The following is a 26186-nucleotide window of genomic DNA, read 5'->3' as shown; positions in this document are numbered from 1 at the left end:
CTGATAGTTTAGCAATTGGTGTATGTTTTCTTTTCAGATAAAGAAGCTGAAAATAACAAAGCTGCATACAATTGTTTATCAATAATTCCTGTGCATAATTATTTTACAATTTTTAACTTCAGGTATTCAAAGCAAGGTATAAAGCGTTTCTCTCTACACACCCCTCTTACTGGATCTCAATAAAAATATAGGTATAATACTAAACCAGGGTTTGTTCTGAATAAGCTAATTTATATATCAGTAGTAAAACAGTCTTGTTTGCTTTATTATAATTTCCTCAGTTATGCACTTAAATGTATGTACCTTCTTTCTTCTCTTTAAGGACAAAGTTAGATGCAGAATTAGATGCTCCAAGGTGAACTAGTTAGGTCTGCTTATTTCAACAGGAATCTGTCCTTAAAATAAATAAAGGCATTTCTTAACCACTCTGAAGTTCTTATAACATCTCTAACACCCCCCCCACCCCCCCAGGAAACCTTTTTTTTTCTAGTTCATATCTTTTGTATACTGTACACACTATATCATTATCTATACAACATGCATTAACTGCTTAAAATATATGGAACTACACAATTTTTTTCAGTGGCTAATCCCTATTATGTGTTTTTTAAAAATCTGTCAAATTTGTTACCAGTTAATGCCAGTTACCAGTCTTCACATTCAGTTCTTTCCTTAAGGCATCTTCCTTTAATTCTGCAGGTGACTGTTGCACACATCAATGCTACAGCAAAGAATGCAGCTGATGACAAGCTCAGACAGAGTCTTAGGAGGTTTGCTGATACACACACTGCACCTGCTACTGTGGTCCTTGTATCAAGTAAGAATATTAATCACATTGCATAAAACCTTTCACTGTTCTTTCAAGGTTCCGAGGAACAGAATCCTGTTGAGAATTTCCAGTCAAACTTTGAGACATTGCACTGAGTGTTCTTTCCCCCAAGTTGTTCAGAATCTACACTATTTTAAGCAAAGTGCTCAAGTGAGAATTCATGATGAGTTCCAATGACACTGATAGAACAGTAATTTTAAGTATGAGAAGATGAATATTCCTGTTTAGTGCTTCTGTTAAACCAGGATGAAACTTATTTGCCACATCACATTGACTATCATAGACTGCTCTTAATAATAATGATGTCTGCTAGTAGGAGGCTTAAGTGCCAACTTCAGATAAGTTTTATTATATTGAGTACTCATGTAAACTCTCTAAACTTTGAGCATTATGAATGCAGATATATTTAATACAGTAATACAACATACACCCTTAAATTTACAGTCACAATTATTTAATGAACTGTATGATACACCTCTACCCCGCTGCAACGCAACCCGATATAACATGGGTTCGCGTATAGCACGGTAGCAGCGGGGCTCCAGCGATGCTTTAAAGAGTCCGGGGCTCTGGCTGCTGCGGGGAACCCTGGGCACTGCAGCAGTGAGGCTCGCCGGCGACTTAAAGGGCCTAGGCTCCCCACAGTGGCTGGAGCCCGGAGCTCTTTAAATCACCGCTGGAGCCCTGCCGCCCCTACTCCAGTATAACGGGGTTTCAGCTATAACACAGTAGGGATTTTTGGCTCCCCACGACTGCTTTATAGCGGGGTAGAGGTGTATGTACTGCATTGGGTTTCACTTAAGGCTATAATATTCCATTTTAAGCAAAAATAAGTTACAGAAACATACAGTACCAGTTTAACTCCTCCTGATTAAATTGTTAAATGTTACTATTGAAAAGAAAACCTTGATTCCTAAATTTCTTCAATACTAACTGGTGATTATATATCTACCATGAATGTTTATAGCCGTTGCTATTCTTTCCCTGGAAGATTTTGTTGTTGTTTTGGTGACAGAGAGAGCTTTTTAAAGTAGTCTTTTTAACCACTAATATTTGGGTGGGTGGGTCTCTGTTTCAGCTGATGTAAACTTTGCACTGGAACTCAGTGACCTGAGACACCGGCATGGTTTCCAGATAATCTTGGTACATAAGAACCAAGCTTCTGAAGCACTCTTGCATCATGCTCACGAGCTTATCAGGTTTGAAGAATTTATTTCGGACTTGCCACCAAGGTTACCATTGAAAATGCCAGTAAGTGACTTTTTTTGTTGCATACATTTCTCTGATTTTGGGAGAAGTAGGTGAATATCAGGACACTTCTCAGCAGAACTGCTATCTCTCACAAGGCTGTAACTTCTTGGAATTGGTCTTAATTTCAACTGAACACCTAAGCACTGATCCCTAATCATTAAATGACCAATATCTATTTTTATCAATGACTTATCTAAAGATTAAGATTTATTAAAATAAAATAATAAAAGTAGCAATCCAGTTACAATCCTCATTGTTCACCTAATGAAATGTGCATTTTGTATAAAAGTTTACAGTGCTAAGAGCAAGCAGTGTTTGAATGCACTTGTATTTTAAGACAGTCTTTCTGTGCTTTGGTGATATGAACAAAAGGTAAGAAATGTGCAATAACAACTTATTTACTCTGTACTGCCTTGATTTTTCTACCTTGTGAATGTGAGGTTACCATCTTAAGGAAAAGGCCCCTTTAAGGGAGGATTTCATATAAATTAAAGAATCCCTTTAACATCAGCTAAACTGACAACCTGGTTCGCATCATGGCTGGTATATTGGTATATATGAAAAAACCTAAAAAGTAGTATCTGATATTTTAGATCTTGTTATATTAAATATTGGTCTTACATGACCAAGTCCTTACATGACCTGCTTAGCCAAATAAAATCTGTTGTGTTTTTTTTCCCAACAGTCATGCCATACACTGTTATATGTTTACAACCTGCCAACAAACAGAGACAGCAAAAGTGTCAGCAACAGACTCAGGCGTTTGTCAGATAACTGTGGAGGAAAGGTGCTGAGCATTTCTGGCAGCAGTGCAATTCTCCGCTTTTCAAATCAAGAAAGTGCTGAACGTGCTCATAAGCGAATGGAAAATGAAGATGTGTTTGGCAACAGGATTATTGTGTCTTTTACCCCAAAAAACAAGGAACTCAATGAAACAAAAAATTCAAACTGTGTTGGAGTTGAAAAGGTGAAGTCTCCAAAAAAAATGAACAAGAATCCAAAACTGTGCCTCTTCAGCAAAGATTCAAATGATCAGTCTTCCAATGCCAAAACCACTGCAGGAAAGGGATTGCAGACACATGGATCTGCTGCAAAACCCACAAATGTTAAAAGTTTACAGGTACCATCATTCTTCTCTGTCCTGCTGTGTTCTTACCATGTTTCCAGATTTTCCCCATTCCCCTCCTTTTATCTTTACCTGCCTGTGCTAGCGTGACTTTAATCAGTGGAAGAAGATGGGTGGTGCTTTTTCAAAAGGAGTATAGAGTTTCACTTTCTGCCTTCTCCTCACATCCATATCCAGGTCTGAGTGCTAACAACTTTTACTAACCAGGGGTCCAAGTCTGGTTCTTGTCCCCTATTTGTGTTTTAGGTATACTGAGAATGAGCCTTTGCTATTTTTGAAAAATTCAGAGGGCGCAGAACTTAATAATACAAATTGCAGTGAAAATCTGTACCTCAATATACTGTTTACTATTCTTTCTAGCTTATTTCTAAAAAAACATAACGCACCTGGCTGCTTCTACAAAGTCATGCCTTGAGTTTAATTTTACTTTACATTTAATAAAGATGGAAGATTTATGAAGAAAGGAAGTGGTCCTGCTTTGAGCAGGGGGTTGGACTAGATGATCTCCTGAGGTCCCTTCCAACTCCAATAATCTATGATTCTAGTAACTTTTTAGTGGCTGATCTACCTTTGTGGTTTACTTATTTTTAGGAGCTGTGCCGCCTTGAATCAAAGACCATCAGAAAAATTGAAAACGAGCAAGACCAGTTAAGAGAGCAAACTCTTTCTCCACAAAACTCTAATGCAGCAAATCTTGTGTGCTTGGCAACCAAAAACACAGGAATAGGCGAATTGACCTATAAATGCAGTCAGAAGTATGTTAAGGAAAAAAATAATGTTTTTAAAGTTAATCCATGTAGTAAAATTGAGCAATTCAATTATGATTTTTTTTTTTTTTAAATAGAAAAGACACCCCTGCTTCTAGAAGCATTACCAACTCTCCTATAGAGAAAAAAGATAAAGATGCAGTTGTATTCCAGGTCAGCTACCCATCTGCTTTCAGTAAATTGACAGCATCACGACAGCTCAGTCCTCTGCTCATGTCTCAGAGCTGTTGGTCATCTCGGTAAGTATCTGTATGATGTATCTTCAAATATATCAGAGGGATAAATACCAGGGAAGGAGAGGAATTATTTCAGCTCAGTGCTAATGTGGACACGAGGACAAACGGATATAAATTGTCAGTCAGGAAATTCAGGCTTGAAATTGTTTCTAACCATCAGGCCACACTGGTAAATAGTACAATGGGTCAATGGTATGATATAACCTTTTCCAGAGGGTTTGGCTGGAGAGTCTTGCCAAGATTGGCAATGGCCATGTGGCCTGCATCTTGCAGGAGGTCAGACTAGATGATCATAATGGTCCCTTCTGATCTTGAATTCTATGATTCTATGTAGCATCTCTTATCTGGGAGATGGAGTCTGGGGTTGGTGGTGTTAGGCTATTTCCAATGTATAAGTAAACAGGTCCATATATCTGTATGTGGACTTGAGTACAACAGATATTTCCATTTAACATTTACATGTTGTGGCATTGCTCGACCTTGGATAAGGATGCTAATCTGGTAATATTGTGGTAGCAGCTAGCAGGACTGAATTTAAAAACAAGGCAGGAGAGACTGCCTTTTTAATTAAACTTATTTTGTCTCAGCTGTTCCTTGTACATCCTTATCTCCATGGTATGTGTGTGGCAGAGTTCACAGTATTTCAGAAGCATTCCATTTCTTAAACATTTGGGGCCTAGACTTGCAAAGATGCAGATAGTTACTTAGTGGGATTTTGAAAATCCCCACAGACTACTAAATATCTTTAAAACTCTGGTCCTTTGCTGCTTAGAGATTGTTTGACTCTCTCAACACACAGTAGAAAGTACATTTTGTGGACAAAAATTGTATCCAACCCCAAACCTTATGCTGTCCAGGTTGATCAGTCTTGAGACAGATTTTGGTGTTTTTTCCAGGATTGTCTTTGAGATTTTAAAGGAAAAAAGCAAGTTTTCAGCTTCTGTATTTAGCCATGTAAACTAAATGCATATGTACCAAAACCAAAATGCATTGAGATTTGCAAATTTCTTTACTTTACCCATGCTTAGAATTATTTTTTTTTACTTGCACTTACGCGCGCGCTCTCTCTCTCTCTCTCTCATATAATTGTCATATTTACTGAATAATACTAAAATGTCTTTATTTTAATTAGGAGTATGTCTCCAAACCTCTCAAACAGATCATCTCCACTTGCCTTCAATATTGTAAATCACACGAGTGGTACAGACTGTCCTGATCCTTTTGCAAATGGTGCAGATATTCAGATCAGCAATATAGACTACAGATTGTCCAGAAAGGACCTGCAGCAAATTCTGCAAGAAATCTTCTCTAGATATGGCAAGGTAAAGGATAAAATCCCTTTGAGTTCTGTTTTCCCTTTCCATAAGCTTGTGTGCTCTACTTTTGAGGTAAAGAGTACAGCTATCTAATGATACCGTAAGATATTGGCACTCAGAATTTGGTATTTCCTGTTACCATGCCATAATACATCTTACCTTAACTATTTCTTTTGTGTATAGTCTTATAGGTCTGTGCACTAAAGGCTTTGTATGTCAAACTCTAAATGGAGCTCATGTTTTTGCTTTATTGGGATAATAGAATTCTGAAAATGTACATCCAGGGTCATTGGAAGAGTTAAATTAATGCTTTGAGCTATCCCATGTGTTTCCATAGCTCAAAGCATTACCTTAAATTAAAAAAAAAAATCTTGAAAACATCTGTTCCTCATGTCCGCTTCAAAATTTTAAAATGTTCAGTCTAAATATTGAGCTGACATTTTGAATCACTTTTAAAAATGACTTGAAACAGAAGGTAGATGTTACTTCACAGTCAATTCTAGAAAATAAAACTCCAGGGAGAGGCCATTTCTGTGACCTTTCACTTAATAACAGCTTTAAAAGAAACTATTCATAGAGTTTATGGTAATTACATAAAATAATCTGACACTTCTTTAGTCTACTTTTCTATATCTAAAGATGACAATTGACTCAGGTTAATCTTTTGTGATGAATTTGTATGTTTTTTTTTCTTTCAGGTAAAGAGTGTGGAGCTCAGTCCTCATACGGATTATCAGTTGAAGGCTATAGTTCAAATGGAAAATCTACAAGAAGCAATCAGTGCTGTCAACAACCTTCACAGATACAAAATTGGCAGCAAAAGGATCCAGGTCTCCCTAGCTACAGGAGCTGCTAATAAATCTCTATCTCAGCTCAGGTAATAAGCAGCTTAGACAATTGTTAGATTATGTCTACTGGCTAAAGATTGTTCCTGTAGATGTCAAAGTAAAAATACTAAATGAAAGAAAACTGGAAACAATATAAGCAAAATATAGCTTGTGCCATCTGATTAAAGTTCATTAGCAGATGTAACATTTAGATAAGATGAAAAAAGTCTGTCTTACTGTGTATTATGTGGGTCAACACTACCTAAATTTAAGTAATCTAAAAACTCCAGATAAATTCTGAAGGTACCAGATCTTCATGTAGAAGCATCCTTCTCCTGGGATCACTTCCTTAGCTGCACCTATGTCATCCAAGTCATAGAGAAAAGTTAATTATGTTCACTTCTTAAAGTATATGGTATTCAGAAACTTTAGGATATGCTTATTCAGTTAGTGTAGACAATTGACATTAAATCTCACTCATCCTTTTCAGTCATTTAACTTTTTTGGCCATCAATAAACCTAGATTTTATACTTGTATACAACTCAGATTTACTGCAAAGAATAAAGATGCCAACCCTCCCCCCCCCACTCCCCCCCCTCAGAAAAGTTGTATGAGGAGACTCCTCCCTTCTACCCATTTAATTGTGTGACTAAGTTCACGTCTAAGAAACAAACACCTGAATGTTTTTGCTATAGGTTTTTTGTGTCTTTGCTCTATGTAAGATACAGCCCTTCATTTTATTTATGGAAGATATAGACCTAGAAGGTTGAGAGAATTCTAATTGAAGAAGTATACTTTCTCGTCTATCTTGCATCATATACTTTTTATGCTGAAAGAAACCACTGGAAGGAAAAATATTTATCTTGTCACATCAAAAAAAAAGCTTCAGTTTAAGGAAAAATAGTGCTCATTATTCCTTGAAATTTTGGGGGAGAGGATTGATTTTTCTAGCAAACTAGTTTTTGTTATCGCGTATAGTTGACCATTTTATTAATTCTCATTATTGCATTGTCATACCCTTTGTTTCTTCCTGGCCAAGCCATCTCTTAATACAGTCAAGATTTAATCCAGATTGATAACTTTTAGTGATGTAGCCTTAGTATTACTTTCCATAGATATCTGGTGCTTACCTTACATGCAAGATTTTCAATAACTCCTTTAGAAAAGTCTCCTAGATGACAGAACTAGAGGGCAGGAGTCTAATACATGTGGTTATATCTTTCTTTCTCTGGAGTGCATTGACCTCCCATGGCATTGGCTGGATATAACAGAATTTGTCCCATGATCTCCTTACACCTAATATCCAAAAGTATTATTCACAGATGTAATTTAAGTACACCCTAGTTCCTGCCTTTAAGTTGTTCCATCATTTTCAGCTGTCAAGAATGCCAGTGGGTTCTGTTCACTTAAATACTTTTTCTTTATTTGAGATCTTAGTAAACTGAAGAGTCCTAGTGTTCAACATTTTTTACATGTCAGGGGTTTAAACTAAAGGCATCCTCTCACTTATACCATTTTAATACTGTTGACTTCAGTAGAATTAAGTGGTGTAATTTAGTAATGAAAGAATTCCCTATGTCTGTAAGTGAAGTAACTGAATATTTGAATGCTACTGGAAACTACGTAGATAATTTAAATAGAAAAGTTCAAGATATTTATTTATAACAGTTCAAAATTATATTTTCAGCTCAGAAACAATGTCCATTCTTCAGGATGCTCCTGCTTGTTGTCTGCCTATATTCAAGTTCACAGAAATATATGAAAAAAAGTAGGTTCTAAATTGCACTCGTTTCAAATTACTCTTTTCAGAAACTCTCAGTTCCTGTATTGTACAGTAAATTACAATGGAGATATAAAATAACTTTTTTTGCTCCTTATCAACCTCTGCATACACAGTATATTGCACAAATATTTGTAACTGGGCTCCCATAACTAGTTTTTTTAAATCTCTTTAGTTTAGCTTCTTCCAAAATGGAAAGACTTGTGATTTAAATTAGCCTTTTGGTTAATTTTGAGTAGCTTGTAATTTACTTTTGAATTATTTCTTACTGTGGTTCATTATTGCATTCTGTAATTGAACATTTGTTCTAGTTTTGAACGTTGAATGTTTATTTTTATGGCTAAAGTACACTTAAATCTTTTTTCATTTTAGATTTGGACACAAGTTAATAGCATCAGATCTGTATAAATTAACGGATACTGTGGCAATCCGTGACCAAGGAAATGGACGTTTGGTGTGTCTCTTACCCAGCAGCCAAGCCCGTCAGAGTCCTTTAGGATCTTCGCAGTCTCATGATGGCTCATCGGCAAATTGCAGTCCTATAATATTTGAAGAATTGGAATATCATGAGCCCATTTGTAAGCAGCATTGTCTGAATAAAGACTTTAGGTAGGCTATATATGCAATAGTTTTGGGTTGTTTTTATACTAAATTTGTACCTTTAAATCTGCTAAGATATACATCTCAAAATATGTTGTTTTTTTTAATCACTGTTAATATTAAAAGTTGAAGTGTCTGATCATAGGGACTAATCAACAAAAGAGCAGAGATGGCACAACATCCATCTTCAAATCAAAGTTAGTATCATGGTTTAGTGGGCTCATCTGTTTGAGGATGTGGTGTTTATGCATTGTAGCCTAATTGAGGATGAAATATGCTTGTTCTGTTGAGACTGAAATGCACACCTCAATCCTATTGTTGGTTAGAGGGGAAATGGTTTGATATCGGTGAAAAAGAATTGCTTAATTTTTCACTGGGACTATAATTGTGAAGTCTTAGATAATTCCACTTAATTTACACTCCAGCTATCTTTAGTCAGCTGGCAGCCCATCATAACCTGAAAACCTCACTGTTATCTCAAAGTTAAACTTATTTCAGTGACCAATTGTGAAATAGGATTAGTTGTCAACAACCAAAGTTGGTAACCGAGCATTTGCTAGTAGTGTGCAGATAGGTGTCTGGTTACATGGTGTTGGCTCTCCTCATTGTATCCAGCTGGTAAGTCACAGTACAACAGCTACAGTAAAAGTACATGAAATGTCTTCCTAATTACTCCTGAGGGAATTCTGTGCCAAAAAATTAAAAAAGCTACATACAGTATTTTGAAATTGGCAAAATTCTGCCTATTTTTATTTGTCAAAATAACACCATATAATCATGTCAGTTTCAGTTATTTTGGTAATCTGTTTCAAAATACCTGTCAACAAGTATGTCTGTAACAATACAGACAACAAAAAATGGCAATGTTTTTTGACAAAGATTCCTAACTAGGCAAATAATACATGACTTTGAGTAATAATTAATTTAAACTATAATACAGAAATGTATTTCCTGTACCCCTCAGAAGCCGTGCAAAGGCTTGGGGGAGTCAGGGTAATGGAAGAGCTAAGGGAGTTAATTGCTGGGAAGAAGCCTGGGAATGAACCTGGAGGGTGGTTGGGCATGGGTGGAAGAAGTATGGAACTTCTGTTCCATACTTTGTTTTTGTTTTGTTTTGCCAGAGGGGGGTAGTGGTTGTTTGGGAGCCTCTCCCCTGCAGATCCTGGCTAACCCCTCTCTCTCTACCCTATCTCCATTTGTCCCTGCATTCCCCCCTTCCCATGTGTCCTTGCACCCCACTTAGCCACACTCCCTCCCCCTTCTTTCCATCCACCCCTCCCTTATCCCCATATGTCCCTGCACCTCCACTTCCATTGAGCTCCAGCCCTAGTCTGTCCCCACACTAGCCCTTCTGAACCCCACTCTGAGACACTCCCCAGCAAACCCATGTGCCCTGGTGTGTCTGTTTCTTCCCTCATATCCTGCGTCTCCTCACCTGGCCCTGTGGGCAAGGGCTGTGAGGAATGCAGCCTCTCCTTCTCCCATCAGCTGCTGGCTACTATGGCTGGTGAGCGAACTGCCCTCTGTTCTGATATCACAGCAGCCCCTGGTGGGTGGAAGGCGTAACTGAAGCATCTCACCAGCAGAATGTATTTTCTGCAGAGTTTAAAAAAAAAAAAAAAAATCTGCAGTGGACATGAATTCTGCACGTGCGCAGTGGAGCAAAATCCCCCCCAGGAGTATCTAATGTTACTTCTCCATTTAAACAATTGCTGTAGTTGCCATATAAATATTATGTGAATGGGTAGGGAGATAGTCCATGAGACTAACGTAGTTTATACTGTGAAAAGTATGAAAACCCCTACGCTCTAGCTTTTTCTCAACCATATCGCCATCTAGCACTAGTTTTGTACCTATAATGTACATTTCTTCAATTTGAGCATGATGTAAACATAGTTAAGTACTTCTCTCGTCATTACAGTGAACATGAATTTGATCCAGACTCCTACAAAATTCCTTTTGTGATTTTGTCTTTGAAGACATTTGCACCTCAAGTGCACAGTCTGCTGCAGACCCATGAGGGCACTGTGCCTTTATTAAGGTAAACAAGCTTAACTGTGTTTCTTTTAATGTATGAATAGATATGGTAAGGAATTTATCTCCTCTCTTTTTCTAATGAAACTTTTATGAACACGATGAAGTGCTGTTTCTCTTAGGTAGGTAACTGAGTTTTGGATACTTGAGCTTCATTTATCAAAAAATTTGGGAGCAGTTGAATAAAGATTACTTTTATTGTGGAATTAAAAAAATGTTTCCAATACATGTGGGTTTTTTGTTTGTTTTTTTTAAAAGCATACAAAATCTAAGCTGTGTCTTGGTTATGAAATAGTCACAGGAAAATTTTGTCAATAGAATGTCTAAAAAGTTCTTTGTGCAAGAAATGTATCCTTTATATTGGTATTTATGGAGGGGGATTATTGGTTATTGTTGTTTGTTCATAGTATTTTAGTAATTGGAATTTTTCTGTTCTCACATTTGTCTTTTAAAGCTTTCCTGATTGTTATACATCAGAGTTCAGTGATCTAAAAATGGTGCAGGAAGGCCAGGGAGGTGTTCCCTTGGAGCATCTTATCACCTGTGTTCCTGGAGTTAATATTGCCACTGCCCAAAACAGCATTAAAGTTGTTAAGTGGATACACAACAAACCACCACCCCCGACTACAGGTTGGTAACACTTTTTATCTGGCTTTTTCTCTGCAACTGGGTAACCAGCAGTAAAAGAAGGACTCTGTTTCACTGTGTGATTTTTTTTATTATTATTATTTTTTTTAAATAGTGGTTAAATTATTTAGAACTAGTACCCTTTTTATTCAGTCTTCATAACTTTGTTTTTTAAGTGTCTGTCTCAAAAGTTCTGTTGAACAAAAAGGTGCTCATATTAGTTGCATACAGTAAATTGATCTCTTATCAAAGGTTTTAATAGAAAATTTGAGTATTTAAGTTGTTTTCAGTGTATATTAACATTTCTAAAATTATTTAGATATTCCCCTATTTGTGGAGGAATGGTATTAATAAACTCTTAGTAACATGATGTCTATCTGAAATGAACATCTCATTCTAAAAAAAATTTCTCCTTCTAGATCCTTGGCTTTTACGTTCGAAGAGCCCTGTAGGTAACCCACAGCTTATTCAGTTCAGTAGAGAAGTGATAGATCTACTTAAAAGCCAACCATCTTGTATCATACCTGTCAGTAAATTCATCCCAACATATCATCATCACTTTGCAAAGCAGTGTCGTGTGTCTGACTATGGGTATTCCAAGTTAATGGAGTTACTAGAAGCAGTGCCACATGTATTACAAGTGAGTTCAATGTCACTTTTTCTTTTTTTTTTGTTTACACATATATTCACTGCTTGAATCAGCTGAGTTCATGAGTGTGTCAGTGGTTGGCACAGAATGTATTTGTTCACCTACTTTGTCCATTTCTACAAAGGAGATGGCTGTACCTAGGATTCAGTTGTTTACCAGTTCATTTATTTTTGAGATTATAACCATGACCGCTATTATGTGTTTTCAGAATTTATGAATATATGAAAGTTCTCTTAGATCTAACTTTAATAGATTCCAAGGCCACAAGGAACCACTGTGATCATCTAGTCACTTCTAGTCTGATCTCTTGTATAACAGAAGCCATAGAACTTCCCCAAAATAATTCCTAGAGTCTATTTTTAGAAAATTAACCAGCCTTGATTTAAAAATTGCCACTGATGGAGAACTTTGGTAAATTGTTCAAATGGTTAATTACCCTCACATTTAAAAACTTAGCCTTATTTCCAGACTGAATTTATATAGTTCCAACTTCTAGCCATTGCATTGTGTTATACTTTGGTCAGCTAGATTGAGGAGCATATTATCAAAAAGAACAGGAGTACTTGTGGCACCTTAGAGACTAACAGATTTATTTCAGCATAAGCTTTCATGGGCTACAGCTCACTTCTTCGTTAGTCTCTAAGGTGCCCCAAGTACTCCTGTTCTTTTTGCGGATACAGACTAACACGGCTGCTACTCTGAAACCTATCAAATATTTGTTATTCATGTAGGTACTTGTAAACTGTGATCAAGTCACTGCTAAACCTTCTTTTTACTAAGCTAAATATTTAGTGGTAGACTCAAGGAGCTCAAACTTGAGGTTATGTAGTTCATCTTGAAGTCTCCTTTTTGTCTTCACGCTTGTGGTGTTCTCGTCAGCTGCCTTGGTTAGCTGGCTGTTTGGATAATACTCTTACCTGCATTTAGACAGAGCAGAGCATCAGTATTACTAGTTGGGACTGTCTGAAACTGAGTAGTCCTGATTTTTATGAAGTGATACTGTTTGAGTGATCAGGGAATCCTATGCAGTCTTTTGGACACGTAGCTTTTTAGTAGTGTGTTTGTTAACATTAGCTGGTCTTAGAGAAAGCATACTATTGTGGCTTTTACAACAACCTCCACTAAATCACCTGTACAGCAGGTGTGTCAGTTCTCTTGGAGGAAGCGTTTGTTGTGCTTTCCTAATGATCCATGATTTGTTATGGAAGTATATGGAAAGAGAGCTTCTCATAGTCATGCACTTGATATTTCTTACCACAGTCTGTCCTCCTTTTTACCTAAATAGCTCATAACATTATTTACTGTGGAGGGTGGCAGGAGGTCACAATTGATCAGTGCTGAGAAATCACTGCTTGGCTTTTATGCTGTTAAGAGATTTATTGTTGTTTTTATGTTCTAGATTCTTGGCATGGGCTCTAAACGCTTGTTAACCCTGACATACAGGGCCCAAGTAAAACGTTTCACTCAAGACTTACTGAAACTTCTCAAATCCCAGGCCAGTAAACAAGTTATTGTGAGAGAATTCTTACAGGCTTATCACTGGTAAGTTGTTTTTGTCTTTACAAAATATCAAGACATCTGCTGTCCACATTTGCACCTGCTTTTCTTTAAAAGTGTAGTGTAATAGGGGTTGACACTCAGAATTCTAATACAAAAACATTGTTGCCTTTTCATTGTGATGTTAGATTATCAGAAGGTGGAATTTATCAGATTTTAGAAAGGATTGAAAATAGTCCATTATTACTATAGGAACTTTTTGGAATGTAGTACAGCATTACTTTAGCACTTAATTTTTCAATTGCCTTAAAACTTTGCTACTTCAAATTAGGGTACTGTATCTTGTTAACTTACTCCTTAAGGCATGCGGTTAAATGATTACATTGATTCACCAATGCGTGGCATACTTGTAATGCAGACTAGCTTGAGAAAGTAGGTGCTATTTTGCAGGGTGTGGGTTTTTTTTTTTTTTCTTCTTCCAACCATGGAGAGAGAAAGAGGAGGAAGGGGTTGGCGGTGAGGGGTTTCAAACCAGTATAATTTAGTAGCTCTAGCAAGGGTATCTGATCGATTGGGGGAGTAATAATGGGCAAAAATCCAAGGAAGAATTAGTGCTGTCTTCACATTGCCAGTAACATTCCATCTCTCTGATATTCTTAGATTAGCAGAACCTTTTTTAAATCAATCTCAGCATGTTACTTTCCCTAGTGTGAAGTCAGGAGGTAGCAGCTAACGCATGTCTTCAGGAGACTGTAGCACATGAAGTTTTTATATATGGCAATTGCTGCCTTCTTGCAGTACAAGAAAATATGCCATGTTTATTTGTCTTGTGAAAGGTTTGTTTGTTTTTAACTCCAAAGCTACTGTATAAAGTTCTGGATTAGAGAAGTAACGTTCTTTAAATTCTCATTTTTATCATTTAAATCAGTCTGAGGCACCCAGTAGTTAGTATACACAGCTTCGCGCTTCATTCCACATACATCTGAAGCACCAGTGTATGACTTAGTTCTGAAGTTAATAGGAATATTTGATTTTGTGCACTTGATTCGCAAATGTCTCCTGGGTTTATGGGTTCTTAAGTGCTTATGTCACTAGCAGTGTGAAAATGCCTTTCATTTCATTGACGTGTGGGTTCTGTCTTGTTAACTAATTATATTTCTATTTTTTTGTTTGTGCAAACTGATTGCTAACTTTCACATTTAATTGTCCTATGTAAAATACATTAACATTCTGAAATTGCTTTTAAATGTTCTTCTTAAACTACTCAGGTGTTTCTCTAAAGATTGGGATGTTACTGAATATGGAGTGTGTGAGTTGGCAGATATAATATCAGAAATTCCAGATACAACAATCTGTTTGTCTCAGCAAGACAATGAAATGGTAATTTGTATCCCCAAAAGAGGTATGGCCATATCATCATTTTGATCTGTAAAATAATAGTTTATTAATTTATAAAAATGACATTCTGCCTTCACTATTGCCAGTATATTTTGTGTTCTCACATAACTTCAAATTAGCTAATTGGGTAAAGCAAATCCAAATACAGATGTATAATTAAGATGTCCCTCTCCTCTCCTCTCCTCTCCTCTCTCACGGTTTTCTTCTGTACTTGTTGCCAGATTATGCCATTATATTATCATAATCCCATGATTGAGAGGTAGTTATGTATAATCCTAGCCATTTAAAAAGCAAAATTTCTGTAATGGAATAAATGGAATGTTATGTAGTTAGTTTCACATTTTGTATTCATTTTTCTAAGTAATATTGAGTTTAGTTAAACTTTGTGCAGGATGGCTAGAGGGGGAGAAATTGTTGGAGTATGAGACAAGAAAACTTGCTTAGTAAATACTGCACAGTGATTGCCACATGATTTATTATTTTACAAAGTAAATATGTAAACATGGCAGAGACTTTCTGCTGTATTGGCAAGTTCTTCCAACAAAAAAATAATAGTTATTTTTTGTGGCTGATACAAAGCTAAAAATATGCTAATGTTGATGCCCTGTATTTTCTTTATATATCCTTTCTTGCCTTGTAAACTAACTATTCTGTGGCTGTTCACTTCGTTTTAATGTCTTTCACTTTCAGAACGTACCCAGGAAGAAATTGAAAGAACAAAGCAATTCTCTAAGGAGGTAGTTGACTTGCTGCGTCATCAGCCCCATTTCCGAATGCCCTTTAATAAATTTATTCCTTCTTACCACCACCACTTTGGCCGTCAATGCAAACTTGCTTATTATGGGTTTACCAAACTCCTTGAACTTTTTGAAGCCATACCAGATGTCTTGCAAGTAAGTTCTAGAAATTTTAAGGTATATTTAAGCACTTTTCAGATCACACCTGAATAGACTGTATTCTTACTATCATCAAGAGCTATTTCCAGGTAGTTAACTTCACTAGGAGTTGTGAATTGTGTATCTGCCTGCACTTCTAACCTTTCATGATTACACTTGGTTGGTTAGTTATTTTTCATAGACCACAGAAAGTGATTAACCTGATTGCGTCCTTTAAATAAAAATCAATCAAAGACTTAAACTTAAAAAAAAACAAACCCAAAACTTTATGTAAATAGCCTTGAATTATTGAAACTGAATTTTAAAAATCTAGTTCACAACAAACTTTATTTACTTTCTCTATTTGACTTAGTTTAGACAATAAAAGCAGACTAAATTCAATAGCTTAAGCAAGACTTACTTGATTGTCTATCTTGAGGAATGTCTGTTAACCCTGCTTGCTTTCATGTAGATACCTTATGTAAAGTAGCTGAATCGTTATGTAAAATAGTTACGTAAATATCTAATATCCTTTACTGAATGTTAGTTGCAAACTGGGTTTTCCAGTCAGTTTAGGTAAGTAACTTCATTAACAAAGCGTAATTTCATTTTTTAATTTTTTTAATTATATTTCATTTTTTTAAGGTATTGGAATGTGGAGAGGAAAAAATTCTGACTCTGACAGAGGTGGAACGGGTCAAAGCTCTAGCAGCCCAGTTAGTTAAACTGTTGCGATCTCAGAAAGACAACTGCCTTATGATGACTGATTTACTTACAGAATACAGTAAAACATTTGGTTACACATTGCGCCTTCATGACTATGATGTCAGCTCAGTTCTAGCTTTAATGCAAAAACTTTGCCACGTTGTGAAGGTAAACTGTTTTTAGTGTGGTCTTTATTTAAAAAAAAAAAAAGCCTAGATTTCATGTTTGTAGAACCAAAGACATTAAATTCCCTGTCTAAACTGTTTTCAAATATCAACATTGCATGTTTAATTTATATTTTTACCTCCTTCCGTTGCAATGAGAATCATTGGGTTTCCCCCTCCCTTTGAAATTCCTTAGTGTTTTGCTCAGAGAATTGGTGCTTTGACTTTTTGTTCTGATTGAAAGAAAATACATAGACCTGTAAACTGCTTTGTCCTATAGAGCACCAGAGACTATATAAATCCGCTGCAGCAGAATTATTTCTAAGGACAAAATATTTCCATGTAGAAAGTTTTTTTTCTTTTATAGTTTAGATTATCTAATGGAAAATATTTGTATCCAAAAAGGCCTTACCCATTTTATAGAACTCCGACTTATTCATTTTTCTTCTGTTTTTTAACATCAAACTTCTTCTTCAGGTTGCTGATACAGAATCTGGTAAACAGATTCAGCTGATAAATAGAAAGTCTCTACGTACTCTGACTGCACAACTACTGGTATTGATGATGTCTTGGGATGAAACTGCCTTTCTTTCCGTTGACGAGCTTAAAAGGCATTATGAAACTATCCACAGTGCTCCCCTTAATCCATGTGAATATGGATTTATGACCTTAACTGAACTCCTGAAGAGTCTGCCTTACTTGGTTGAGGTATGGAAACTACTAGGAAGGCTGATTTGGATTTTAGAACCATACTTGAAACTTATTCACGTTATTTGGCTTTAGTTGTGTTACAGTATGTGGTGCTTCCTTGTATTTTCAAAGAATATTACTGTGACTAGTAGAAGCATAAGTTTGTATGGTGACATTTCTTTGCTTTTGTGCAGGTTTTTACCAATGATGTGGCAGAAGAATATGTGAAACTTACAAATCTGTATTTGTTTGCAAAGAATGTGAGGTCCTTGCTTCACACGTACCACTACCAGCAGATCTTCCTTCACGAGTTCCCAACAGCATATAGCAAATATACAGGAGAAGTGTTGCAGCCCAAAATATATGGCTATAATAGTCTAGAAGAGCTCTTGGGAGCAATTCCACAGGTCTGAAGAACTTTATTACTGCATCATAATCTTAATTTAAGATTCCTGAATGGCTTCAGTAAACAGTTTCTTAGAGCATTTAATTTAAATACATTATGCAACTGAAATTCTGCTTCATGCTCTGTATGATCTGCTGCTATAGTTACAAGGAAATTCATACTAGACATGTTACATATTTTAACAATCTCAATTTTGCTGAACTTGACCGGTCAACAGAGCCATATTTGCTCAGTGTATTCATTGTTTGAATCAAATGAATGCATATGTAAATAAAAATGCAGTAAAAACTCCATGAAACCCCCACTCCTTTATGGATCAAAAATGTTGTTAGCATTCACCATGTGAGAATTGACTCTTCATATAGTTGCTAAAGAGAAACAATGTATTGCAGTTGCTGAGTTGCATATTTATTGTGCTAGGTTTACCTCATAATGTCCCAGTAGCCATGTAACTTTGAACCCTTACAACTAATCTATAAGCCATGGGAATGACACATATTTGAATTTTAGTGTGGAATCTCAGATGTCAGCCAGTTGGTTTATATAGTCTAAGACAGAGGTGGGCAAACTACAGCCCAGGGGCCACATCCGGCCCTCCAGATGTTTTAATCTGGTCCTCGAGCTCCCACTGCGAAGTGGGGTTGGGGCTTGCCCTGCTCCAGCTGGGGAGTGGGGTTGGGGTCTTGCCCTACTCCACATAGCTCCTGGAAGCAGCAGCACGTCTTCCCCCCCCCCCCGACTCCAAGTAGAGGCAGCCAGGGGGCTCTGCACACTGCCTCAATGCCAAGCATTGCCCCTGCAGGTCCTATTGGCCGGGAATCGCAGCCAATGGGAACTGCAGGGGCGTCACCTGCAGACAGAGCAGCATGCAAAGCTGCTGGCCTCACCTCCGCATAGGAACTGGAGGGGGGATATGCCGCTGTTTCTGGGAGTTGCTTGAGGTAAGCGCTGCCGGGAGCCTGCCCCCCTGACCTCCTCCCATGCCCCAACCCCCTGCCTCAGCTGTGATTTCCCACTCCCATCCTCTGAACCCCTCGGTCCCAGCCCAGAGCTCCCTCCTGCACCCCAAATTCCTCAGCCCCAGCCCCACCCCAGAGCCTGCAGCCCCAGCCGGAGCCCTCACGCTCTCCAACCCCAATTTAGTGAGCATTCATGGCCCACCATACAATTTCTATACCCAGATGTGGCCCTCATGCCAAAAAGTTTGTCCACCCTTGCACTAAGATATTACAAATTTTTGGTCATAAGCTTTTCAAGTAAACAAATCTTTTTGGAGAGCAGTTTACAGTAACAGCACCCCAGTCTGTTTTGAAAATATGGGGCTGAAAAATGCATGAGCTTCAGACATCCTGTTGTGCTGTTTAGCATCTCTTTTTATTTATCAAGACAAGACTTCTAATTGGGCAATCTAATGTGAAGAGTCTGAGTTAGCTTGCATTCCTTTAGAAATTTTTTCATAGTGTGTGAGAAGTAGGGAGTAGTATGGATTAGGTGTTGAGGTTAGTTTGTGCACTCTGGTTACATTGTACTTTTGTCTTGTAGGTGGTCTGGATCAAAGGACATGGGCATAAGAGAATTGTAGTACTAAAGAATGACATGAAAAGTAAGTAAGCCAATTGAACTTTATAAGCCAACTATCACACTGACATTTACAAGTATCTTTTTAGAGGTGATCAGAGACAAATTAACTTGCCTTTTTTTGAAGCTCGTTTTAGCTCACCCACTTTTTCCCCTGCTGATCATGTGGATGATCATGGAAATCAACTTACTGACAGTAATGGACACATGGAGATTCTAGGATCCACTGCATCAATGGAATTAAAACTAGGAACACCTAACAATGGTAATGCAAACTTAATGTATATAATAATGTTCTTCAGTCTGTGGAGAAATACACTGAAAGCAGTATTGGGGAAAGAGCTGTGGAACTTAGTATTCAAAGCAGCATGGGGAAAGAGCTGTGTGACTTAGTTATTTGAAGTAAACTTCTGTGATGTAAGGAGTTTAAAGCTATCAGACTTCTTTCACAAAAGTCTTAGACATACATTCCTCTTTATGTGAGGTGGAGCCTGTTTTTGTGCGCTCCTGAAGTTTGATCTTCCAAGTTGCAGAAAACCTTTTTCAGATGAGTTCCCTTACTTCCCTTCGCCTCAACGGAAGTTGAAGACACGCTAAAGTGAAATTAAATGCAAATGATGGTGGCGCACTAGGGGATTCCACGAGCAGAGTACCTGTACCTTGACGTGCAGCTGTAGTACTTCCTTTTTTTGCATATGATTTGCAGCCTTAGCTCTCCCTCGCTGCTGCTACATCTGCTAATAGCAGTGGTAGTTCTGTTGGTGTAGTCTTTTTTTTCCAGCTGCAGGTAGCCAGGAGCCTGGGCCTTGTTGCACAGACCTTGCCATGGTTACCAATTCCTTTGTCTCCTCCATGCTGGATTACTGTAATAGAATGGCCCTTGAGACAAAAGCTTTAGCTGATGTTGGGAGGAACCTACTAGGACTATTTCTGTGAGGAGTGGGATAATGTGCCCTGAACTCACTACTGATTCAGGGTATGTCTACACTACAGAGACTATGCTGGCCTACCTACATTGCCAGAGCTTTGCTGGTATATAACCCTGTAGTGTAGACATAGCCTACACTGATGGAAGGGGTTCATCTCCCTCCCCGAGCTACAGTGGAAGCATTCTTCTGACAACATAGCTGCGCCTACACTGGGGGTTAGGTCAGCATAGCTGTGTCAGTCAGGGGTGTGGATTTTTCACACCTATGATAGGTTGACATAACTACATCCAACTTTTACATCCAGGCCTCGTTCAAGATGCAGTTACATACGTTCTTTAACATCTTACTTGGTTAGGGATCAGTTCTTTAAGAGAACATGTCCTCTTGCAATGGTTGATAGGGGCTTGGTATTTCTACATGGAAATAGCTGCCATACTCAGACATTGACTTTCTTGCTTAAAGGCTCTTCCTCTAGAACTTACTCCCTTGCCCGCCCCCCCCCCCCTCTCTCTCTCTCAGGGTCCAAGCTTGACAAACGTCAGGTCATGTTACAAGGGGTTGGGGTGTGTGTCAGGCTTTGGATTGAACAAATTTCAGTTTGGGTTTAGTCAATATAGCATTTTTGCTGCAGACTTGGCATTTATCAGCTATTAATATATTTACTATGGCATTTAGATATTTAAAATTGGTGATATTTTGAAAGATCATTTTATTTTTGCAGTTTCTAATCAAACTGAACAAGAACTCCTTTGCCTCACAAATACATCACCTGTTGACCTCTTGTGTGAACCAGTTCCTTCCTGCCTACCATCCCCACAACTGAGACCTGATCCAGTCATTCTTGAGTCTGCAGACCTCATTCAGTTTGAGGAACGCACTCCACCTCTCTCTGGTAAGAGTTAATAGCCATAGGCAGGTATCTGGAAGCTAGGTCTACGTTTGCAGTGGCACGTAGAGTAGACACTGCATGCTCAGCTAGAATAAGTATAAATAGCAGTGTATGTGGTGAGAGACGGGTTAGGCAAGTAGAGTACCCTGTGTGCCTGAGTCCCCAGGTTATATACTCTACATGGCTCTCCACATGCTTAAGCAGTGCCTCCCTTCTCTACACTGCTGCTTTTAGCAGTGCGGTGTCCCATTGCCTCCCCTCTGCCAGAACCTTTTCCTGCTGGAGCCTTTCACTGTGACACGTAGCAACACATGTAGTGCCTGTACTCTACACCTCACCTTAAGTGTAGATCTAGCCTACATGGTACTTATCAGACTTTACTGATAACTTTGTTTCATTTTCAAATTTAAAAAAAAAAAAAATGACCACGATCCACTGACTTTTTGTGGATTTGCTTCCTATATATTGCACCTTATATGGAGGTGTTCCATCTGAAGCTGTCAGTGCTTTACAATCAATTAATCGACTGTGCTCTTGTGAGGTAAATGCAGAATTTACAGGAATCACTTCCTCGTCCATTAAAATGCAGTCATCATTACAGTGGCACATGGCAGTAGTTTAGCTGCGTGCAGCAGCCCTTTAACAGTAATTTTACAGTACTTCACATGAAGTATTTGAGATGGTTATTGTGGTTTGTGAATTAGACCCATTTTACAGATAGATAAACCAAGACAAATATTTATTGTCAAAACCAAATATCAAATTAACAGCAGAGATGAGAACTGAACCAGAGTGCCGTGGTTCTTAAATCTGCTAGTCACACTTCCACACAAAGAGAACTCCTATCAAATGATTCTCCTGCGTAGCCGTAAACGAATCTGATTTTGAAAATTAAAATATTTGTAAATAATTTAGCTGTTGTATTTATTTTAGAGATGATGATTCTAACAGAAGAAGAAAAAAACAGAATTGTTACCACAGTAGCAAAAGGAAACTTGAGCTGTGGCCCTGTGGGATCTAGTGCCACAGAGAATTCTTCAGTGCCTCCTTACCAATCTTCTGAAACTCAACTAAGCAAGGAAGCAATGGACAGCCCAGCCAAAAAGCAACACAAAAACAAAGTGAAATTGGCAGCAAACTTTTCACTTGCACCTGTAACCAAGCTTTAAATTTTCTTCTAGTGGGAAAGACAAATACTGTTGGACTCTGCACAAAAATATAGCTATTTGGTAGCCCTTACATATTTTAATGAGAAGGCCTAGAAGTCACTTAATTTGTATTTAGATGTATTCTGTGAAGATTTTGTTCTTTTTACACTGAACGCAGCTGTCAGCAGGGCAAACTATTTTTATTATTTTGAAAAAACTTCCAGTATTCATTAAATTATTCTTAACAAGTTTTACTCCGCCCCCTCCACCCCAAACCAATTGTGTTCATTTACAGCAAAATATGCTCAACTAAAGTGGAATGGATTTTATTTTCTTTAAGCCTCATCAGTGGTGTAATCCTACATGTAGCATAATATATTCTATAGGCTGTTGCTTACTGATTGTTTCAGACAGTATTAATAAAATGCATGATCTGTCTTTAAAAGCCTGTTGAGGAATTTTAACCGTTACTGGATTGGAATGACAGTGTGGTGGGTTTTTGATTGTACTGAGGGGAAGCTTGTGTTATGTGCACCTTCTGGTGATTTGTAATTGCATTGTAATTCCTTTCACGCAAAGATGTCTGTAGAAGATTATGTGGATTTATTGCAAAATTTGTTTTAAATGTTTTGTGAAACTTTCAGTTCCGTTGAGGAGCTTTCTAGGAAGTTGAGGATGTTTTAAGCTTCCCTTTTATGTTTAGTTCCAGTTTGACATGGATTGGGTTAAGGAAAAAAGATTGTCTTGGTGTCATGAGTTTAAAGTAAAATGAAGACACTCTCTTGTGTCTGGAAATGAGGTTACTAGGAAGATTCCAATATTTCTAAAATATGCATTTAATGCATAAATTATGGATCATAGAGCAGGTGATATAAAGTGCTATAAGATGGAAGATATTGATGCTATTTCCACTTGCAAGGAAAGTTCCAGCTGTATGTGGAAATGCCAAGGTTATTCTGTTTAACCTTGTTTTCTATTTTTTAAGCATGTTTGGTAAATGGGAAGCTTATTCTTCATCACATTGTCTTTTAACTGTGTCTGTTTTTATTCTAATATTTACTTCTAGTGTTGGAAGCTTTTTTCAGTTTTTTGTGGTATTTTGTGTTGGCTTTTGGAAAGGCCAGCCTTTGGAAGGGAGGTAAACCAGTGGGAATGACCTTATTTCTAGTTGGCTGAAATGTCCTGTGAGTGAGGCTTTATACCCATTTTGGGTAAACTTGGCATTTACAATGGGTTGTATTTGCCAGGCAGACTAAATTTCCTGTAAAATTGAAAGAACGTATACCTAAGGTTTTCCACTGGTTGAATGGTTTCTTTTTTAGATGGATTATATTTTGTAATGTACAGGAGAGATGGAAAGTGGGCTCAGATTTCATAGCCAGCAGTTGAAAATGCCACGAAATAATGGCTATAGACAGAATTTTACAAGTCAGATTTTGTTAAAAAATCTTTTAAATATAGCCAAGTATTACCAGTACTAAACTTACAGCCATTATGAATACAGGGAAACACTTGGAAGTTTTTCTGAGCATTATGGCACAGTGTTTGAGTCCTTATTAAACCTCTACAGACATAGTGTTAAAGAAAGCAAAACCAGAATGTACATTTTTTTAGAATGCTTTTAATAATTTCATGAGTTAAATGTAATACATCTGCTATCACCTTACATGGATTTTGTAAGGTTAACAGTGCTCATTTAGATCTTTGTTTCAGTAGTGTGTGCAAAAAAATGTAAAATCTATATTTTCATGAGATACAATTACAAGTCATCCAGAGTGCTAAGTAAACCAAATGATTGATGCTATAGAGGAAAAATTGAGGTACAACTCTGTACTATGTTTATGTGAATGTGGTGGTTATACCATTTATGGAGGTCAGCATATATATATATATTTTGATTCATGTGTAATTCTGATTAAATTGCTGTTTGAAAGTAATTAGAATACATTTTGGGGAAGTTGTGTTCATAGAGTAACAAAATAGCCAATTGAATTGCAATATATTTTTTTATCCAGAGGTTAATTGAATGATGTGACTTACTGATTCAGAACAATTAGGACCATGATATTCTTTAATTTACAAATTAATTGTACTAATTTAGATTCATGTCTGTTTAAAAAAAAAAAAAAAAGTGTCATTGAAGCCCTCAACTTATGTGCACTATATCTTCTCGGGGTGGGAGGGGGAAGAAAAATGTTTTTCATAGCTGTCTATTTTGTTAGACACTTTCTTTTGTGGCTCAAGTGCTGTTTTGTGTGTTGGGACCAAACGGTTGTGTCAATAAAATTTTCAAGCAAGCATACAACTCTTGCCTTATTTACCTAAGAACAGATAGATATCTTAGAATTCTTGTTTACTACTTTTTCCCCCACTCACACCAAGTTCAGTCATCCCGGCAAAGTAAAGTAGTAAAAAGTTTGTTCTGTAAAAACCCAGATTAAAACCAACAGCAAACCTTCCCATTAATTTCTTTAAAATTCTAATTATGCAAATTAGATATAAATATATTCCTTGTGCAGTTTTTGAAGAGCTGGATCAGCATACCAGAAGTCCTGACATTTTACTAGTCTGGATTTTTAAAAAATGTGTTTCTTTTAATGAAACCTCCGCAAGTGTTTTATATGCTATTGGCACAAAAGCTGCTTCATATACATAATAGGTCCTGAATGAATAAGCACTACTTTCAATAGGAAAGTGAGCAATTTTAGTTGCAGCTACTTAATTTAAGATTAATGGAGAACTTGTATACAATACCCAGGTAAACAAGATGAATGCCATAAATTATTGCTCTTAAATGGGGGAGAAATGAAGGTGGGTAGAAGCAAAAGGATTCTCTAGAACTGCTGTTGTAGTTTAATGAAAACTGCAACCGCTGTTCCATAATTACAATCACACACCCTCCATTTTTTTTATTTATTTATTTTTTTTAGGGTTGACAACCCTCTCGGTTTTGCCAGGAGTCTCCTGGAATCAGACTATCTCCCAGAGGCTACTGAAGCCAAATGGGAAGATTTTAGGCCACTAAAAATCTGGCAGTGGAGTGGGGATAAGGCAGGCTCCCTACCTGCCCAGGCTCTGCACAGCTCCCGGAAGTGGCTGGCACATCCCTGCTGCCTGGGGTGGGGAGAGGGCAGGGGGCTCCCAGGTGCCACCCAGCCAGAGCCCCCACCACAACCGCCAGCCCTGAGTCCCCTTCCAGAGCCCTCACCCCCGCCCCAGCCCTGAGCCCTGTCCAGCACCTGAACTCCCTCCCAGAGCTTGCACCCCTTTCTCCACCTCAAACCCCTGCCCCAGGCTCAGCCCAGAGCCCCCTCCCACCCTCTGAACCCCTCAGCCCCATCTCAGAGCCTGCGCCCCTGCCCCAGCCTGGTGAAAGTGAGTGAGGGTGGGGGAGAGCAAGCCATGGAGGGGAGGCAGGGCCTTGGAAGAGGCAAGGCAAGGGTGTTTGGGTTTGTGTGATTAGACAGTTGGCAGCCCTACCTTTTTTTAGTTGTGCAAGTTCCCACTGTGTGCACAAATAAAATCATGGTTACAGCTTAACATGTAACTTAACTTCAGCAGACAAATGTTGATTTTTTTTTTGGTTTTACTTTATCTTGTTTTACATTTCTCTTGTTTCATTTTCCCCTTGTCACCCTATCATTTCTTGTAAATAAGTCTTTTCATAGAATCTCAGTTTGTATAAATCAGTAGGCTATAAATTTAATAATTAAGCGAGCAATTGGAAGTGTTTGAGAAATATAAATTGCTAGGTTTGCCCACCTTACATCTTACAAGAGCATAAGGTGTAATGTGGAGTAGGTTTTCGTCTTTGGTTTCATGTAACTTTTTGTTCCTGTTTGACTACTATTTGCGGGGAGGGTT

General features: G+C 37.7%; 1 protein-coding gene across 5 annotated transcripts in view; it reads left to right on the top strand.

Moving 5' to 3' along the window:
• The window catches only part of MARF1 (meiosis regulator and mRNA stability factor 1), a 36723-nt gene extending 12096 nt beyond the window's left edge, over positions 1-24627 (top strand). For all 5 annotated transcript variants that reach the window (XM_039492446.1, XM_039492450.1, XM_039492445.1 and 2 more), the window contains 22 exons: positions 700-817; positions 1908-2080; positions 2766-3200; positions 3798-3961; positions 4051-4212; positions 5342-5531; positions 6224-6402; positions 8041-8121; positions 8506-8742; positions 10655-10774; positions 11222-11397; positions 11814-12034; positions 13443-13585; positions 14809-14942; positions 15629-15831; positions 16459-16686; positions 17160-17390; positions 17567-17779; positions 19321-19381; positions 19484-19621; positions 21007-21177; positions 22108-24627. In XM_039492446.1, coding sequence (XP_039348380.1) covers positions 700-817; positions 1908-2080; positions 2766-3200; positions 3798-3961; positions 4051-4212; positions 5342-5531; positions 6224-6402; positions 8041-8121; positions 8506-8742; positions 10655-10774; positions 11222-11397; positions 11814-12034; positions 13443-13585; positions 14809-14942; positions 15629-15831; positions 16459-16686; positions 17160-17390; positions 17567-17779; positions 19321-19381; positions 19484-19621; positions 21007-21177; positions 22108-22343 — 4014 coding nt within the window. In that variant the 3' untranslated portion in view covers positions 22344-24627. The remainder of the gene's footprint in view (positions 1-699; positions 818-1907; positions 2081-2765; positions 3201-3797; positions 3962-4050; positions 4213-5341; positions 5532-6223; positions 6403-8040; positions 8122-8505; positions 8743-10654; positions 10775-11221; positions 11398-11813; positions 12035-13442; positions 13586-14808; positions 14943-15628; positions 15832-16458; positions 16687-17159; positions 17391-17566; positions 17780-19320; positions 19382-19483; positions 19622-21006; positions 21178-22107) is intronic.
• The last annotated feature ends 1559 nt before the right edge of the window (positions 24628-26186 follow it).

This window comes from Mauremys reevesii, linkage group 10 (genome assembly GCF_016161935.1).
Source record: "Mauremys reevesii isolate NIE-2019 linkage group 10, ASM1616193v1, whole genome shotgun sequence".
Lineage (NCBI taxonomy): Eukaryota > Metazoa > Chordata > Testudines > Geoemydidae > Mauremys > Mauremys reevesii.
This window is presented reverse-complemented; position numbering and strand designations above follow the sequence as displayed.